This window comes from Rattus norvegicus, chromosome 19 (genome assembly GCF_021556685.1).
Source record: "Rattus norvegicus strain SHRSP/BbbUtx chromosome 19, alternate assembly SHRSP_T2T, whole genome shotgun sequence".
NCBI lineage: Eukaryota > Metazoa > Chordata > Mammalia > Rodentia > Muridae > Rattus > Rattus norvegicus.
In genome coordinates this window covers 26,754,059-26,770,785 of record NC_141552.1, presented here as the reverse complement: position 1 = coordinate 26,770,785, position 16,727 = coordinate 26,754,059, and the positions used below count along the sequence as shown (strand labels likewise).

The 16,727-nt window shown below is 43.9% G+C and overlaps 2 protein-coding genes, 1 long non-coding RNA gene and 1 pseudogene across 15 annotated transcripts in view; 2 read left to right on the top strand and 2 right to left on the bottom strand.

Moving 5' to 3' along the window:
- LOC147999282 (uncharacterized) overlaps nt 1–16,727 on the bottom strand; it is an 82,520-nt gene that overhangs the window by 39,701 nt on the left and 26,092 nt on the right. The window lies entirely within an intron of this gene.
- The window catches only part of LOC134483214 (disks large homolog 5-like), a 45,222-nt gene that overhangs the window by 11,752 nt on the left and 16,743 nt on the right, over nt 1–16,727 (top strand). For 2 of the 6 annotated variants that reach the window (XM_087596428.1, XM_087596429.1), the window contains one exon: nt 2,807–2,973. In XM_087596428.1, coding sequence (XP_087452554.1) covers nt 2,892–2,973 — 82 coding nt within the window. In that variant the 5' untranslated portion in view covers nt 2,807–2,891. Of the gene's footprint in view, nt 1–2,779; nt 2,974–8,368; nt 8,483–16,727 lie in introns of all 6 variants that reach the window. The other 4 variants (XM_087596431.1, XM_087596432.1, XM_087596430.1 and 1 more) reach the window with 4 other exon arrangements.
- Nucleotides 452–1,738, top strand: LOC134483292 (zinc finger CCCH-type antiviral protein 1-like; annotated as a pseudogene).
- The window catches only part of LOC134483212 (uncharacterized), a 37,371-nt gene continuing 28,167 nt past the window's right edge, over nt 7,524–16,727 (bottom strand). For 5 of the 8 annotated variants that reach the window (XM_087596256.1, XM_087596257.1, XM_087596258.1 and 2 more), the window contains 5 exons: nt 10,865–11,024; nt 9,542–9,685; nt 8,744–8,910; nt 7,919–8,024; nt 7,524–7,801 (listed from right to left, as the gene is read on the bottom strand). In XM_087596256.1, the coding sequence (XP_087452382.1) occupies nt 7,960–8,024; nt 8,744–8,910; nt 9,542–9,685; nt 10,865–10,875 (387 nt within the window). In that variant the 5' untranslated portion in view covers nt 10,876–11,024 and the 3' untranslated portion in view covers nt 7,524–7,801; nt 7,919–7,959. Of the gene's footprint in view, nt 7,802–7,918; nt 8,025–8,743; nt 8,911–9,541; nt 9,686–10,864; nt 11,025–12,057; nt 12,216–12,835; nt 12,934–14,406; nt 14,498–14,591; nt 14,693–16,727 lie in introns of those variants that run through there. The other 3 variants (XM_087596253.1, XM_087596260.1, XM_087596254.1) reach the window with 3 other exon arrangements.

The following is a 16,727-nucleotide window of genomic DNA, read 5'->3' as shown; positions in this document are numbered from 1 at the left end:
CCCCTGGCAGGCAAGATCTCTCTGTCCAGGGCTTCCCCCAGACCTCCAACTACCAACAGCTCAATGAGCCCTTACTTAATTCTTGTTAACCATAATGGCTTGTCATAAAAGGTCATTGGGAAAGTCAATGATGAGATGAAAGCCTTAAAAGAAAACTAGAGAGACTTACGGAAATGAAGAAGAAAGCTCTCTTCCCAGTAGGAGCCTGGCAGTCCCAAGCTCAGGGCACCTCATGTCCAGTCTTGAACCCAGCATGCATTGTTGTGGAGAACCTGCCTGCTTAAGGACCTGGCTTCCCACTCATTCTCCTGAGATGATGACTTTAATTCTTTTAATTTTTACTGGTTATTTTCTTCATTTCCATTTCATGTGTTATCCCCTTTTCCAGTTTCCTTTCTCCACGAAGCAGAGTCCAGCTCACAAGCCTGAGCAGCTGCAGCCATAGTGCACCATGGGGGATCCTGGGGCAGACTGTTTCATCACCAAGATCCTGTGGACCCACAGGGGATGCATGACCTTAAAGGAACTGCAGAGTAGGAGCAGGCTCCAGAGGCAGAGCTCTATGAGCTGCTGGGCAAGACTGCTTATTCCTATTGGAGACTGGAGATCAGGCAGGGATCACGCTGTAGGTGGCGGCTACTACTGAAGCCTGTGGCTTCAATCTCAAGTGCATCCAGGGACCATGCTACAGATTGCCCAAGCCTCTGCAAGCTCAAACTTCTGGGACAGAGTCATTATGCAAAATCCCAGAGAAACCTCTGCAAATATCCACACCAAGTTTTTAGGAACAGAGCTTCCAGGTCCTGAAGAATCATGAGCTTTCTGGGCTTAACCAAGAGGAGCCGGCCTTCTTCCTGGTACAGGGGGATGCTTTTCTCCTGCAAAAGTTACTACAAAGGAGACAGCCACAAACAGATGTGCTTGAAGCCACAGCCATGCAAGAGAGTCCAAGTCTGTGAGCACTTCACCCAGGCCAACTGCCGTTACCTCAACTGTCTCAGGTCTCATGACCTGATGGACAGGAAGGTGCTGACCTCCGTGACTGAGCACGGGCTGAGTTCTGATGGGGTCCAGAACATCCAGGACATCTGCAACAACAAACACATTAGGAGGAGACCCACTGGCATGAGAGCTCCTCATGAACATCATAGCAGCAGGGCACACAGAGACAGAAGCAATAGCAGAGACTGATTCCTTCCAAACAGCCTAGGATTTCTCTCCCATGTCTCATTTTGGCATCTGGTTCACCTTGTCCAGATGTCACCAGCTGTAAGGATTCCCTGGAGGACGTGTCTACAGCTGTCACTCAGGAGGTCAAGAACCTGGGGACCCAGGACTCTGCACAGCTTTCCTTGGTCTCATCTAAGGCTGCTGGTGTCTGAGGACCCAGTCACATGAGAGCAAGCCAGGGGTTTTCTGAGAATGGACATCTGGATGGCTTCTTTTCTAGAAATCCTACTGATTCTTTGTAAGCTCCTGCCCTCTCTGCTGGCTTTCTTCTTGCTGCAGCAAAAAGAGATGAGTCCATGTCCATGAGAACAGGCATGCCTTCTGGACACCGCATGGAGGTCAAGGGAAAGAATGAGGCTCCAGACATCGATTACATCCCATTTTAAATGGTTCTATTGATGGGGTGACAATGGAAGAAGCAACAGACTCAGGAATTCTAGGTAAAGGTAGAAACTCAGGGAAGGAGTTTGGCAATGTTCCTTCTCTTTCAATTCAGTGGAATAATTGAAGCACTATTGTTATTGGGTCTTCATTAAAAGTCTGGTAGAAAGGATGCATTAAAGCCATGTGGCCCTGATTATTATTATTTTTAATTTTTGGAGTGGCAGCCTTTAATGACTGTATCTATTTTCTTATGGGAATTATTCATTACCTTCCCAGATCTGTATTTAACTTGGTATTTGTTATCTGTTAGAAAAATCACCAGTATCAAATAGATTTTTCACTTTTCTGTAGTAAAGGCCTCTGAAGTAAGCCCTAATGATTGTTGAATTCACTCAGTGTCCTTTGTTATATCCCCCTTTTCATTTCTGATTTGGTACTTTAGATATAGGCTCTGTGGTTTGTCTGTCTTGTGGATCTTCTCAAAAAAAAAAAAAAAAAGCCAGCTCTTGCTTTGCTTGGCTCTTTGTATCATTCTCTTTGTTTGTAATTGATTGATTTTAGTTCTGAGTTTATTTCCTGCCATCAAATCCTACCAGACTCTCTATGGGATGAGGCTTTGCCTCACCTTGGTAACAGCAGCATGTGATACATGAAGCTTTTGCTGCTCTCTGTAGTGGGGACGACGTCACAATTTCACTGAAAACCATGCACAGCCTCGTTTTAGACTGTATTAAAGTAGCCCACGATTTCAGTGCTCCCTGCAAGGTGCCATGAGACAGTAGTAACATGAGTCTGCCTGCACCTCGACAGTTTTCACTAGGGACTTCTAAGTGATTTTATGAAAATTTATAGTGAGTTCATGGATGAACATGCACAAACACAAACGCACACACACACTTTACTGGCATGGTGCACATTCTTTCCACACAAAGAAGAAAGTGAGTATTAATGAAAACACACCAATAAAGGAATCGATGGACGGGGTTGTGGGGAAGCTGGGGCTTAGAGTTATTTAAAGGCCCTGTGCAGGCTCTCCTTCTGTTGGAGGCTAATCTTCAAGTGCAATGGGGTTCTTTATTTTCTTTCTGTATAGCACACAGAGCTAGGGTGGAAACTAGTTTTTGAGCATATTTGGCAAGTACTAGAACACTGAATTAATTCCTAGGGCTGGAACCCTATTAATGTTCTACAGAATTACAGGGCAGGCTGGATGAAGACTCTCAGCTGACAATGTGGACATCTCAAGACAGGCACTGGACAATGGCTGACAGACTTGTATGAAGACTGGAAATGTTTTGCTATCTCAGAGGAAAAGAAGGCCCCTCCGACTACACTGTACTCTAAGGACAGTTTATTCAGGTAAGGGATGACATGAACTATTGTCTCATGTCACAGATGTCAGCACAAAATATCCTAGGTATTGTATGCCAATGGTAGCATTAACAGAACAAATCACACAGTGCTGTGAAGATATAGAATATGACTATATGTAGCAAGAACCAGGCCTCTTCTAGTTTCTAAGATCATACCTGAGAACCTCAAATATAGTAATAATGTGATAATGTGGTATAAGTCTAGTTACAACTAGTTTCTATTGTGACACAGATGACTCTTTTTGTGTCATGGTCAGCTTATAATGAATGACTAGACCTAAGCATGAGAATAACCAAATACTACATTGCTTCTCTAGCTGCTGAGCTTTTAAAAGCCCTGGTATGACAGCAAGCTTTTGTGGACATCTGGATTATTCCTTCTGTACTTTAACTCTCTAAGTCAACCCCACTCTGAGTAAGTCAGTTCCATTCCATAAGTTGGAAATCAGTCAACTGGAAAAAAAATACTTTCTCAATACAAACACAGATTGGCCATGGAAAAAGGGCAGCTTGAACTGTCCCACCTAGGTCCTGGGCTTGCACAGGCCTGCTCTCCAAAAGAAACGTGTGTTCACAGCTGCAGGCTGCATTCACTATGGATGCTCTTGAGGTTCCTCCCTAAACTGCTTAGATTAAGATAATTTTGTTGCCATCTATCAAAAGAATTCATTGTGCCAAACTGGCCTTTCTTCTGAACCTTCTGTTCTGTGGGCAGGGCAAAATCTCCTGCAACCCTCACAGCAATGTGGGCTGCCAATCTGGGACTCAGAATTATACCAGTGCAAACCAAGAACAGGGCAACTGGAAGAGACCTCATTGGGTTGTAGGAACCTTCTGTTCTGAGTCACTTCTCAGAAGGGGCACTTTGCTCTAACTCCTCCATGAGACCCAACCAGTACTGGGGCTGGAGGCTCCTTAGGTGTGGCAGCTCTGAGCTGGGAGGGGGAGCTGGCACACTGACAGGGAGAAGCCTGTTTTCACAACTGATCTGGATCTGAGGAGCAGGTGCTTTTAAAGAAGCATGTGAGAGTACCTCCTGCAGGAGAGCTCACTCTGCAGGGAAAGTCACACAGGACAGCGAAAAGTGGCTTCCCAACTTCCACAGGTCCTGTGACCCCAGGGAGGGCACCAGATGGTCCAAGAGTTTGAGAAAAGCCTGCATTTGCCTGAAAGACTTCCCTCAACCATAAGTCCCACCACTGTCCCAGACTCACACCTGAGGATCAGCAAAGCCTGCCACCTGCTGGGGTCCCCACAAACTGAACCCAGAATGGAGAACTGCGGGAAAGCACTTCGGGAGAGGGGGGAGACACAAGTCTCTGGGGCCAGGCCTGGGGTCTGTCCCTTAGGCTCTCCTCACCTCCGTTAGCCTCCTAGTGCAGAGCGCTGCAAGCCGGGATCTCAAAAGTCTTGGGCTGAAGAAATGGGAGAAGGTAGCAGCAGTGGCGGTGGGGTCCACAGGGGAGTTGAAGACGGAATGGTAGCAACGCAAGCAGCAAAGGCTAGGGCTGAGGCCGGGGGGGGGGGGGGGGGGGCGAAGGAGAGGACGGTGGGGGGGGGGGTCGGGGCGGGGGCAGGGTAGGGGCAAGGGCAGGCTGGGGGCGGGGGTTGGGACGGGTCTGAGTCGAGGGCGGTGGTGGGACTGGGAGGGGGGATGGGTCTGAGGCGAGGTAGAGTGCAGGTGTGAGGCGGGGGCAGGAGCAGGGGCAAGCAGAGCAAAACCCAGCCCTGTCAGCTGGCAGATACCCTCTGGGGCGGGACAGACTCGCCCTGCAGCTCTATTGATGGGGTGACAATGGAAGAAGCAACAGACTCAGGAATTCTAGGTAAAAAGAGAAACTCAGAGAAGGGGTTTGACAATGTTCCTTCTCTTTCAAATCAGAGGAATAATTGAAGCACTATTGTTATTAGGTCGTCATTAAACTTCTGGTAGAAAGGCTGCATTAAAGCCTAGTGGCCCTCATATATATTTTTTAATTTTTGTAGTGGCATCGTTTAAATACTATCTATTTTCTTATGAGAATAATCTTATGAGTTAAATCCCACATTTGGATTTAACTTGGTATTTGTTATCTGTGTAGAAAAATTACCAATATCAAATAGATTTTTCACTTTTCTGTAGTAAAGGACTCTGAAGAAGCCCTAATGATTGTTGAATTCACTCACATGTCTATTGCTTCATCCCCCTTTTCATTTCTGATTTGATAATTTAGGTATTGACACTGTGGTGTGTACTTCGTTTCAGAAAGGGGTTGTTTCTCTTATGGATCTCCTCAAAAAACAGCTCTTGCTTCCTATGACTCTTTGTATTATCCTCTTCGTTTGTAATAGATTTTAGTACTAAGTTTATTTCCTGCCATCAAATCATACCAGACTCTCTGTAGGATAAGGCTTTGCCTCATCTTGGTAACAGCAGCATGTGATAAATGAAGCTTTTGCTGCTCTCTCGTGGTGATGACGTCACAATCTCTGTGTAAACCATCCACAGCCTGTTTTTAGGCTGTATTATAGTAGACCACCATTTCAGTGTTACCTGCCAGGTGCCGTGGGACACTAGTAACACATGTCTGCATGCACCTCGACAGTTTTCATTACAGTCTTCTAAGTCATTTTATGAAAATTGATAGTGAGTTCATGGATGAACATACACAAACACCTGCACAGAAACACAAACAAACACAAACTCTCTCTCTCTCTCTCTCTCTCTCTCTCTCTCTCTCACTCTCTCTCTCTCTCTCTCTCTCTCTCTCTCACACTCACACACACACACACACTTTACTGACATGGTACACATTCTTTGCACACCAAAAATAAAGTGAGCAGTAATGAAAATACACCAATAATGGAGTCGATGGAGGGAGTTATGCAGAAGCTGGGACTTAGAGTTACTTAAAGGCCCTATGCAGGCTCTCCTTTTGTTGGAGGAGAAATTTCAAGTGCAATGTGGTTCGTTATTTTCTTTCTCTAAAGCACACAGGCTATGGTGGAATGTAGGGCTTTGACCATGTTTGGAAAGTACAATCACACTGAATTAAATCCTAGGGCTGGAACCCTATTAATCTTCTACAAAATTACAGAGCAGGCTGGATGAATACTCCCAGGAGACAATGTGGACATCTCAAGACAGGCACTGGACAATGGCTGAAGACTTGTCTGAAGACTGGAAATATTTTGAAAATTCAGAGAGAAAAAAAAGGCCCCTCTGACTACACCGTACTCTAAGGACAGTTTATGCAGGTTAGGCATGGCATGAACTATTGTCTCATGTCACAGATGTCAGCACAAAGTATCCAAGGTATTGTATGCCAATGGTAGCATCAACAGAACAAGGCACACAGTGTCATGAAGACATAAATTATGAGTTTGTGTAGCAAGACCCAGGCCTCCTCCAGGGTCTTAGATAGTAACTGAGAACCTCAAATACGGTAGTGATGTGATAGTGTGGGGGTGAATCTAGTTACAACTAGCTTCTATTGTGACACAGATGACTCTTTTTGTGTCATGGTCAGCTTATAATGAGAAGAAGACCTAAGCATGAGAATAACCAAATACTACATTGCTTCTCTAGCTGCTGAGCTTTTAAAAGCCCTGGTGTGACAGCCAGCATTTGTGGACATTCTGGATTGGTCCTTTTGTACTTTAACTCTCTGAGTCACCTCCACTCTCAGTAATTTAGTTCAATTCCATAAATTGGAAATCAGTCACCTGGAAAAAATACATTCTCAATATGATCCCAGATTGGCCATGGAAAAAGGGTAGCTTGAACTGTCCCACCTAGGTTCTGGGCTTGCACAGGCCTGCTCTCCAACAGAAACCTGTGTTCACAGCTGCAGGCTGCATTCACTATGGATGCTCTTGAGGTTCTTCCCTAAACTGCTTAGATTAAAATAATTTTCATGCTAACAATCAAAAAACTCATTATGCCAATCTGGCCAACAGGAAGCTAATTTCTATTCTGTATTTTATCAGATGTGCAGAATACATATGGTCATCATTGATAGTAGGTGAAAGATCTGCTCTAATATGGACACTAAGTGGTGCTGGAGGATGATCCTGACCCACAATGAGGAGTGGGAACACCAGAGCCCTGTAGGGATGGCTGGCAAGCTAACACATTGAGCATGCACAGCTCAGTAAATTTCCTGTGAATACACATCTCCTGAGATCTCTCTATTTGATTGGAGGTGATCCTGTCCACCTAATACAGTACATGATGTGGAAGGACAAAAGCACCTGCAGGAGCTGTGGTGATGACTCACAGGATAGAGCATCTGCTACTCTCTCAGAAGAACCACATGGACCCTAACAATTGGGTAAAGCATGTCAGTGATTACTTCATAAAGTGTGTGTCCGAGAAACAGCCACATTTTCCACACAAAAGACACTGTCACACTGGGTACCCCTTGGTGACTTTGAATTCACTTATTAGCCCAGGATCCATGGAACATGCAGAGATCCATCTCCACCTGTCAGTTCTAAGTCCACAGGAGGGGACAGAACCCTTGAATAAGAATGATGGTCTTAAGAGTCAAGAGATAGAATTCAATTTTTATTCATAAGGAATTCATTTTTACAACAAAACAGGATTAAAACAAATAAATTAAAATATTTAAAAATATTTGAAAAGATAAAAACAGTAACAAGAACATATAAATATGAAACAACAAAAAGAAAATTTCAATTAAAATCATAACAAAAATATTTCTAAACACCACAATCTTAACGAACATTTGGAAGCACAGATGTATTGCTGTTTCTCCTCTTGCACACATAATGAAAGGCGGTCCCCCAAGTTGTCTCTCAGGTGCTTTTTTCTGAGAAGAAAGTAAGACCTCAATCAGTTTGGCTGGCTTAGTGTTATATAAATTTAGGGTCTCTAAGCAATGACAAATTAACTCTGAGGAAGAATACTCATCCAAAAAATTTGTTACCATTCAGGATGTTTGTCATCAGGGACTCCTGAGAAAGCAACTTATTCTTCAGGAAGCTCTCTTACTGCTGTGTGTCCAATTCCAGCTCTCTTGCACTTTCTGAGACCTGGGAGAGGAAGGCAGTTTTTCAGACACTATTTGGTGGTGAAATGCAAGGCAGCTGTCGGAAGGCTGCCTTCTACCATCTCAGTTCTATTGGACAGTCAACATGGACCTTTTAACTGATATCATTGTTGCTACTCTTTGGGAAGGGCAAAATCTCCAGAGAGCCTCAAAGTAATATGGGCTGCCAATATGGGACCCAGACTTATACCAGTGCAAACCAAGAACAGGGCAATGGAAGGAACCTCATTGGGTTGCAGGAAGAAAGTAGATGTCCATATGTCACCAAGGTTAAAACCAATGACAAGTTCTAATTTGACATTTGCACTTTGTTCTTATCCCGAAAAGGTGCTTCCCACACAAGAAGTCACATGACCACAGAGTGTCATTTGTCAAAGAACCAAGAACTTGTTCAAAACTCTACAGAGCATCCAATCTATCACGTGGATATGCAATAATGAGGTATGTTATTAATCTGTCACCATTTCTATACTGCAGCTTCAAAAAGAGCAGCAAAATATGCTTGCACAATAATTCAGTTTCTGAAAAGTGGTTGGCTTCCCAGAATACTTGTGCATAGGCAGAGCAATGAACAATTCCATTACATGAGGTGGTTGGCTGGTTGTGAGTGTAAATTAGAAAGGTGGTAGGAGAGAGCAAAGATGTATCAAATTGGCAAACTTTATCAGATATTTTTAAGCTAACACAGCTGCTCAACCCTACCAGATGATGCTGGGTCTGGACGTTGCTGGTCTTTATCTTTCTTGTTGAAGTCAACCAAATTTTTCTGGTTCAGTGCACAATCAAGATGTACCTCCTTGCTCTCCTGCTTCAGTGGGACCAACTTCTTCATACATGTGTTCTCCATCAGGAGCTGGCTGAGCAGGTTTCTGGAAATACAGTCTGCATAGTAAGATCATGCTGCCCCTTTCTCCCATTCCCACTCCCGAGTGCCACTAACTCCACCAGGACCCAGATACCCATGAAGACTTAACAGAATTCATTTCGATACATATAAGGCTGCTGCACAAACCACAAAGAGTAAATTCCGGGAAGAATAAATTGTTTGTTTGGCCCGAGCACCAATTAGTGTCCACATCTCTCAAAAAGAACATGGATCTACAACTATCCATGAAAGCCCAATGCATGGGGGCAACATCAATTAGTAGTGGGCAAACACCCTCAAAGGAGGTCAGTAGAACCAAGAGAAGGTCATGCTAACCATGTGGTCCACACACTGAGTTTTGTAAAACCTGGTATGACACCATAGGTCCAGGTCAGCCTAATAACCTGCTGACTTCAATCAGTGCTGTTCTATCTAGAGCCTTCTGAAGATGCCTAGACAATCCTGGGATGAGTAACAGTCTTTTGTGGAACTGAAAACTGAGTCCTAATGACCCTGGCACACTGATGTGTAAACAGCACAAGAGATAGAACCAGAGCTGAAGACCGTCCAATCCAGAACAAAGAAAGTCAGAAATGGCCATTCCACAGGTGATAGGCTTTCTGACCAGGACTTACCTAGAGAAGGTAATCTCCTTCTTCAGCTTATGGCTGTTCTCATGGATCTCAGTGTTCTCCGTCTCTAAGTTGTGCAGAATTGACATGACCGCCTCCTCCATTCTCTCCAGGTCTTCATAATATGGATTTGGCCTGAAGTGTGGCCTGGCCCCAAATGATAGAATACAATGAACATCAGCATTTAGGAATATATGAGCTCAGGGTGGGTCCTGTACTACCCCAGTCCTGGAAGGACACCTTCTGAATTCTACATATTGGATATTCTTCAGCTTCAGAAACGTGTTTTTCTGCGTCCAGGACACCAGAATCTCGGCATCCAGATGGAGGCTTCCCTGGCTCCCTTTGTTCAATCAAGAGGAAATCTGCAGTCAAGCCAGTTGAGCTATCAAGAGCCTAGGCCACACCTCTCCATGCTCCCCGACCCCAACACACCCAGAAACCTGTGATTTCTTTTCTCCTGTTTTGACAAGAGACCACATATCAACACAAAATTATAATCTGCACAAGGAATACAAATGTACAGACAATCGTGGCCACATAGGCAAAGAACTGTACTGTTGACAGTGGGGCTCCCAGAACAAAGCATTCACATGACCATGAAAGTGTTACAGGTAAATACTCAGGCCAAGACATAGACCCCTATATTCCATGTGTGGAGGGAAATATAAACATATAAAAGTTGTGCATATGCATTTGGATGTATGCACACACAGACTCACAGACTGAGACACACCCACAAAAAAAAGAGAAAAGTTAACAGAATCAGAGAAAGAGAAAAACAAATATGGAAACAGAGAGTACTGTGAGAACCAGGAGAAATGCATGCACCATTGCTGTCTCAGAGTGCAAGACACACAGACAATAACAAACAGGCCTGAGCCTGAGACCTTCTAGTCAAGCATTGAGATGAACAGTTTGGGAACAGGCCCCTCGGGCTGCTGCCTGGATCTTCCAGCACTCAGTCCCCTGCCTAGCAAGTACAGAGACTCACCATAAACTCACTGCAATTACAATCTTGCAAAGCCACCATCTGTCAAGGGCTTTGCAAATGCACACTAGACACTCACTCTCCCTGACTTTATCCCTGAATTCTTCATTCAGACCACAAGATCTGCTTTTCAATAAATTAAGCAGATGAGTCCATTTTCCATCTTGCTCCTCAGGAAGGGTCAAGGTTCTGAATCTCCTCTATATGGGAGGTGAGGTTTAGCACAGGGTGGTTAGGGAGGCACAGCTTTCTAGAACCCAAAACCTTAATAGGATAAGAAGAAGGTGACCTTGCAGACCCAGGAATGAAACAAGAGCATTTGGAGCGATTCATACCTGTTCTTCATGGATCTCTCTGTCAGAAACCTCAGGCGATCTCTCAGGTCATTTCTCTCCTCGGTAATGAGCTGCAGCTCTTTAATCAGCTTCTCCTTTTCCTTCTTGGCCTGATTCTCGCTTAGTTCAGTGCCAGGGGATGATGTTTCTCTCCCAGCGTCTGTAGGTAGAAGAACACAAGTGAACCTGCATGGGGAGAATGCATAGAGTGTACATAGACCACAGTTAGGCCTAAACAGGAGAACAAGCCTGGAACCCAGTGTCACTGCTAGGCGATTGGTCTATGCTTAAGAGGCCTCCTCAGTGGATCTCAGTTCTCCCACTACTCTATAGAGACCAAGAGATGTAAGCATCCAGGTGTTCCCTATTCCGGACATCAGGTGCTTACATGGACCACGGAGATGGCTTCTCCAGGATTATCATCAGCTGAACAGGGTACAGCTTGGTTTCAGGACCCTCACCCCTGTGGTTTCAGAACTCAGATGATAAATTCACCATCCACAAGACTTGAGTGACTGGAGACACTCAGATGTCCTACCCTGATACTCTAGGCCAACAACTTTGGATTAAAAACACATTTCCATGGAGGACATGTTCAACAGACTTATCAGTTTCCCTATTTGAAATACCAAATGCCCGAGAAGTTCCAATAGGTTACAGGATGAATCTTGGTCCACATGTTCCAAATACTTTTGGTATTTTAGAAACATGTTTGTAACACACAACCTCTAATATATAAAGCTAACGATGACCCTGCCAGTTAGAAGAAATCAGAGGAGGTCGAAGAACATAAGGTTATTGCCTGGAGCACAATTCTCCCCCTGTTCCTACTGTCAGATATCCACTGTATTTAAAGAAGCAATGATAGTGAAGTACATTGCTGCCCTGTCTAAACTCAGAAAAGGTGGACCCTCCATGACTCCTGATGGTGTTATTATACAATGTAACATAACAAATGCACTGTAAAAGTAAGGACCAGAAGTTCACAGAATAATAGCATTGGCCTTACCATATCCTCCCAGTGGGGATGGGGAAACTAAAGTTCTGAAATCCTGACTTTCAGGAATTGTGATATTCATGGAAATTCAATTTCTTTTCAGATGCTCCAGTTGTTGTGGCCCATTGCTAGAAAGGTCAGCTTAAGCCTGCAGCCCCCCTGGCAGGAAGCTCAAAATACACTACCCAGAACTTACTCAACATTCCCCAGAAGTGCTGTCTTTGTCCATCATTACTTTGAGACGAAAGGCTAGACTCCTTCACTTTAGTCTCTCCAGAATCGACGTTCCCCTTCCCAAAATGCTTGCGAAGACGGGAAAACATGTCTTAGCTTGTAACCGCCAGACTCAGACTGAGAGAAACTAGGGCACTGGTTGTCACTACAACACTGGTGACATCACAGAGGATGCCAGAACTCTCTAGGAGACAATAGAATGTCCAAGAAGGGACAGCAGATGTCATGGAGAGCAGACTTTGCCTCCCTGCTAATGTTCTCCCTGTACTGAGCATAAGCAGAGGTGCCCTTTCCAGGAGACTTTCCTGGGGCAGAGCCACTGAGCATCTCCTGCTTCCAAAGCCAAATTTTCCTCAAGGCTTGATTATAAAACCTTAGTAATTCTTATGCATCTAAATGAATGGTTCCTTCCATATCTTGCCCCAAAATGTCTCATCCTAACTCAAATTGTCTTCATTCACCAATGTTAGCCATTAAACCTTCCTGAGATTTCACACCAGTTTGAATATGCAGTCAAAAGTTCTCTTGTCTCATTATGTACGGGTGCTTTATATCACATCAAGAAATAGTCTGCATGGTAGGTTACAACATGGGCGTGTGTTAGGGGAACACTCATGAAGTCATGTGCTTAGCAATTGACAATTGCCAGAAAATTCCTTAGTTGAAAGAGTTGAAGTCTTTACGGTGCTAGGAACAGTGTGGAGACCAGTTGGCAGAGGAAAGTGCAATATTGGACCCACCAATGAAGGGAACCTCATGCTGCTTGTGGGGTTCTCATCTCTGCGCCAATGTCGCCAAAGGAGCACTGCTGACAGGCCTTCTATCAGAAGCTGAGCTTCTATCAGAAAAATAAAATAGTCAAGAGATATAGGGGGTGCAGATAAAGGTGTAGGACGAGGCTATACATATCACTACGTGGATAGAGCAAGGACCCAGCACTTGTGCTCTGGGTCATGGGCTTCCCCACAAACACAAAAGCATCTGTCACAGTAAAAAATGGATACTGTATTGAGTGCACACACTAACACTGATTGATCAGATCCATACCCCAGATTTTGGGGGCAGATCCATGGCCCCAAATATCTTCCTCTCAACTTATACAGCAAAAAATAAGAAAGAAAGAAAAAGTCAAAACAAAAAGCTCAAGCTTCTCATATGAGGATTGCAGGAAGTGTGATCTGGTGGTCAGTTCTGATTAGGCCATTTTAGATAGAACAGTGCACAGTGATGCTTAATGTGATGGGTCCTATATAAAGCTTTCTGCAATATTGGAATTTTAACAAGCCTCATCCAGAACATACAGAACAGGAAAGGATGTGATCACCATGTCCTTGCTCTCTATCAGGTTATTTTTCTGTGTCCGTGATTGTCAGCGATAGACAGCAACAATCTGAAATAGCTGGTAGACATGGGAAAACGTGGCTAAAACTATAGTTGTGGGTTACACACCTCAACTGTCAAAGGCTAATGCTGTCCTCACAGTCCCTGGAGGCCCCTCTTGTAAGACTGTCTACTGGAAAGTAGAAGCAGGTTTATCTGAGCTCAAAGTGAACCTGGCCAGCTAGGAAGAGGGCAACATGGGATACTTGAGACCCTGTCTAAACCAGCACAGAAACCCACACTTCCTTCAAAGCATCATCTATGAATTCTTGATTATCTACCATTCTCTCCCTACCAGTCTTTCAGACTGGAATTGTAGAAAAGAACTGGAAATGATCTTCCTATTCTGAAGACCTTGATCTCTCTTTCCTTAGGTGCACATTAAGAACTCATGCAAATGGGTATGACCATCTGAACATCTTAGTATCATCTACTCAGTATATCCAGCATAATACTGTGCCTATGGCAATCTCAAGCTTCCTTGAGTTTTGCTGACCCAGCAAGAAGTATGAAGTACTGAGGTCAAACCCCAGTGATCCTTTCAAGGGTTTAGAAGAAAGCCATCAGAGAAACTCCACTTCTTTGTCCTTAGATTAAATCACATTGACACAATGTGAACCTGGTGGGCTATTTAACCATGCATCTTTCTGCCAACCCCACCTTTCTGAATTCAGTCCATGTGAACCTGCATGCGGAGAATGCATAGAGTGTACATAGACCACAGTGAGGCCTAAAGAGGACAACAAGCCTGGAATCCAGTGTCACTGCAAGGAGTTTGGTCTTCGCTTAAGAGACCTCCTCAGTGGGTTTCAGTTCTCCCTCTACTCTATAGAGACCAAGAGATGTAAGCAGCCAGGTGTTCCCTATGCCTGCTGACACACGCAATAAATGCAGTAAATTTTAATTTCTGTTCAATTGTTCAGTAACTTACATACACTTGCATATTGCTGTGGAAGTGATGGGGTTTCGTGATCAGCATTGCATTTAACAATGCATAACCAATCATCCCTCCTAGAATGATTCTGTATATAGAGAAAGAAAATTTATTAGAATGGCTTATAGGCTGTGGTACAGCTAATTCAACAAGGAATGGAAGGTCTAAAACGCAGTAGTTACCCCTGTTGAAGCCAATCCCCCTAGCATAGCTGTAGCCATTTTGTTCCATGCCGGCTAGATACTTCATATTCTTGCTGTAATATGTCACATATCATTGTTGTCTGAAAATAATTTAACACAGCAGGGTCAGGAATGATCACATAACTTGTGTATGTTTTTTTTTTATCGGTTATTTTGTTTATTTGGATTTCAAATGTTAACCCCTTTCCAGTTTCCCCTACAATAACCCTGCATTCCACCCCCTTCCCCAGCCTCCTCGAGGGTGCTCCCCCACCCACCCATTCCCGAAATACTGGAAGGAAATACTTTATGTTGTCAGGTTTCTTAATCTTAAATTTCATAATTATAAGCTTCATGTAGGACCAAAAAATTAAAGGTCAATATGAGGGCTGCAGAGATGGCTCCATGGTTAAGAGCACTGACTGCTCTTCCAGAGGTCCTGAGTTCAAATCCCAGCAACCACGTGGTGGCTCACAACCATCTGTAATGAGACCTGATGCCCTCTTCTGGTGTGTCTGCAGACAGCTACAGTGTACTTATATATAAATAAATAAATCTTTAAACAGATAAAAAGTCAGTATGAACCTTTGTTGTCTAAAATGGCTTGAGTCAGGGCTGACAAACAGACAGCCCTTCCAGCACCTGCCTATGAGCTCACAGTTTTAGGCTTTATAAACTGACATAGAAAAATGTCCAGGGTCCTAGCCTGACAAATTCTCAGCTACGTCTCTGATGATCAGTCTTAGGGTGGGCATTCAAAAAACCATCCCTCTCTAAGTGAGGTCAGAGTTTGTGTGGTTTATGGGGCAACTCCTGGACCCCAACGGTTTTGTCCATAAGGCTGGATATTTCAGCTGCTCTTCAGTACATGCAGGAATCCTGAAGAAGTAGGCAAATTAATAAAGCAAACTTCCTTCTTCCATGTCCTTGATATGAGCTGCCAGCAGAAGGTGTGGTCTAAACAACAACCAACGGATTGGGTAAAGATCTTTATCAATCCTACAACAGATAGAGGGCTTATATCCAAAATATACACCGAACTCAAGAAGTTAGACCGCAGGGAGACAAATAACCCTATTTAAAAAATGGAGCTCAGAGCTAAACAAAGAATTCACAGCTGAGGAATGCCGAATGGCTGAGAAACACCAAAAGAAATGCTCAACATCTTTAGTCACAAGGGAAATGCAAATCAAAACAACCCTTAGATTTCACCTCACACCAGTCAGAATGGCTAAGATCAAAAACTCAGGTGACAGCAAATGCTGGAGAGGATGTAGAGAAAGAGGAACACTCCTCCATTGTTGGTGGGATTGCAGACTGGTACAACCATTCTGGAAATCAGTCTGGAGATTCCTCAGAAAATTGGACATTGAACTACCTGAGGATCCAGCTATACCTCTCTTGGGCATATACCCAAAAGATGCCCCAACATATAACAAAGACACATGCTCCACTATGTTCATAGCAGCCTTATTTATAATAGCCAGAAGCTGGAAAGAACCCAGATGCCCTTAAAGAAAGGAATGGATACAGAAAATGTGGTACGTCTACACAATGTATATTAATCAGCTATCAAAAACAATGACTTTATGAAATTCATAGGGAAATGGATGGAACTAGAAAATATCATCCTGTGTGAGGTAACCCAATCACAGGAAAACACACATGGTATGCACTCATTGATAAGTGGATATTAGCCCAAATGCTCGAATTACCCTAGATGCACAGAACACATGAAAATCAAGAAGGATGACCAAAATGCAGATGCTTCACTCCTTCTTTAAAAGGGGAACAAGAATACCCTTGGCAGGGAATAGGGAGGCAAAGTTTAGAACAGAGGCAGAAGGAACATCCATTCAGAGCCTGCCCCACATGTGGCCCATACCTATACAGATATTAGGTAAGATGGATGAAGCAAAGAAGTGCAAGCCGACAGGAACTGGATGTAGATCTCTCCTGAGAGACACAGCCAGAATACAGCAAATACGTAGCCGAATGCCATCATTAAACCACTGAACTGAGAACTGGGCCCCCGTTGATGTAATCAGAGAAAGGACTGGAAGAGCTTGAAGGGGGTTGAGACCCCATATGAACAAGAATTCCAACCAACCAGAGCTTCCAGGGACTAAGCCACTA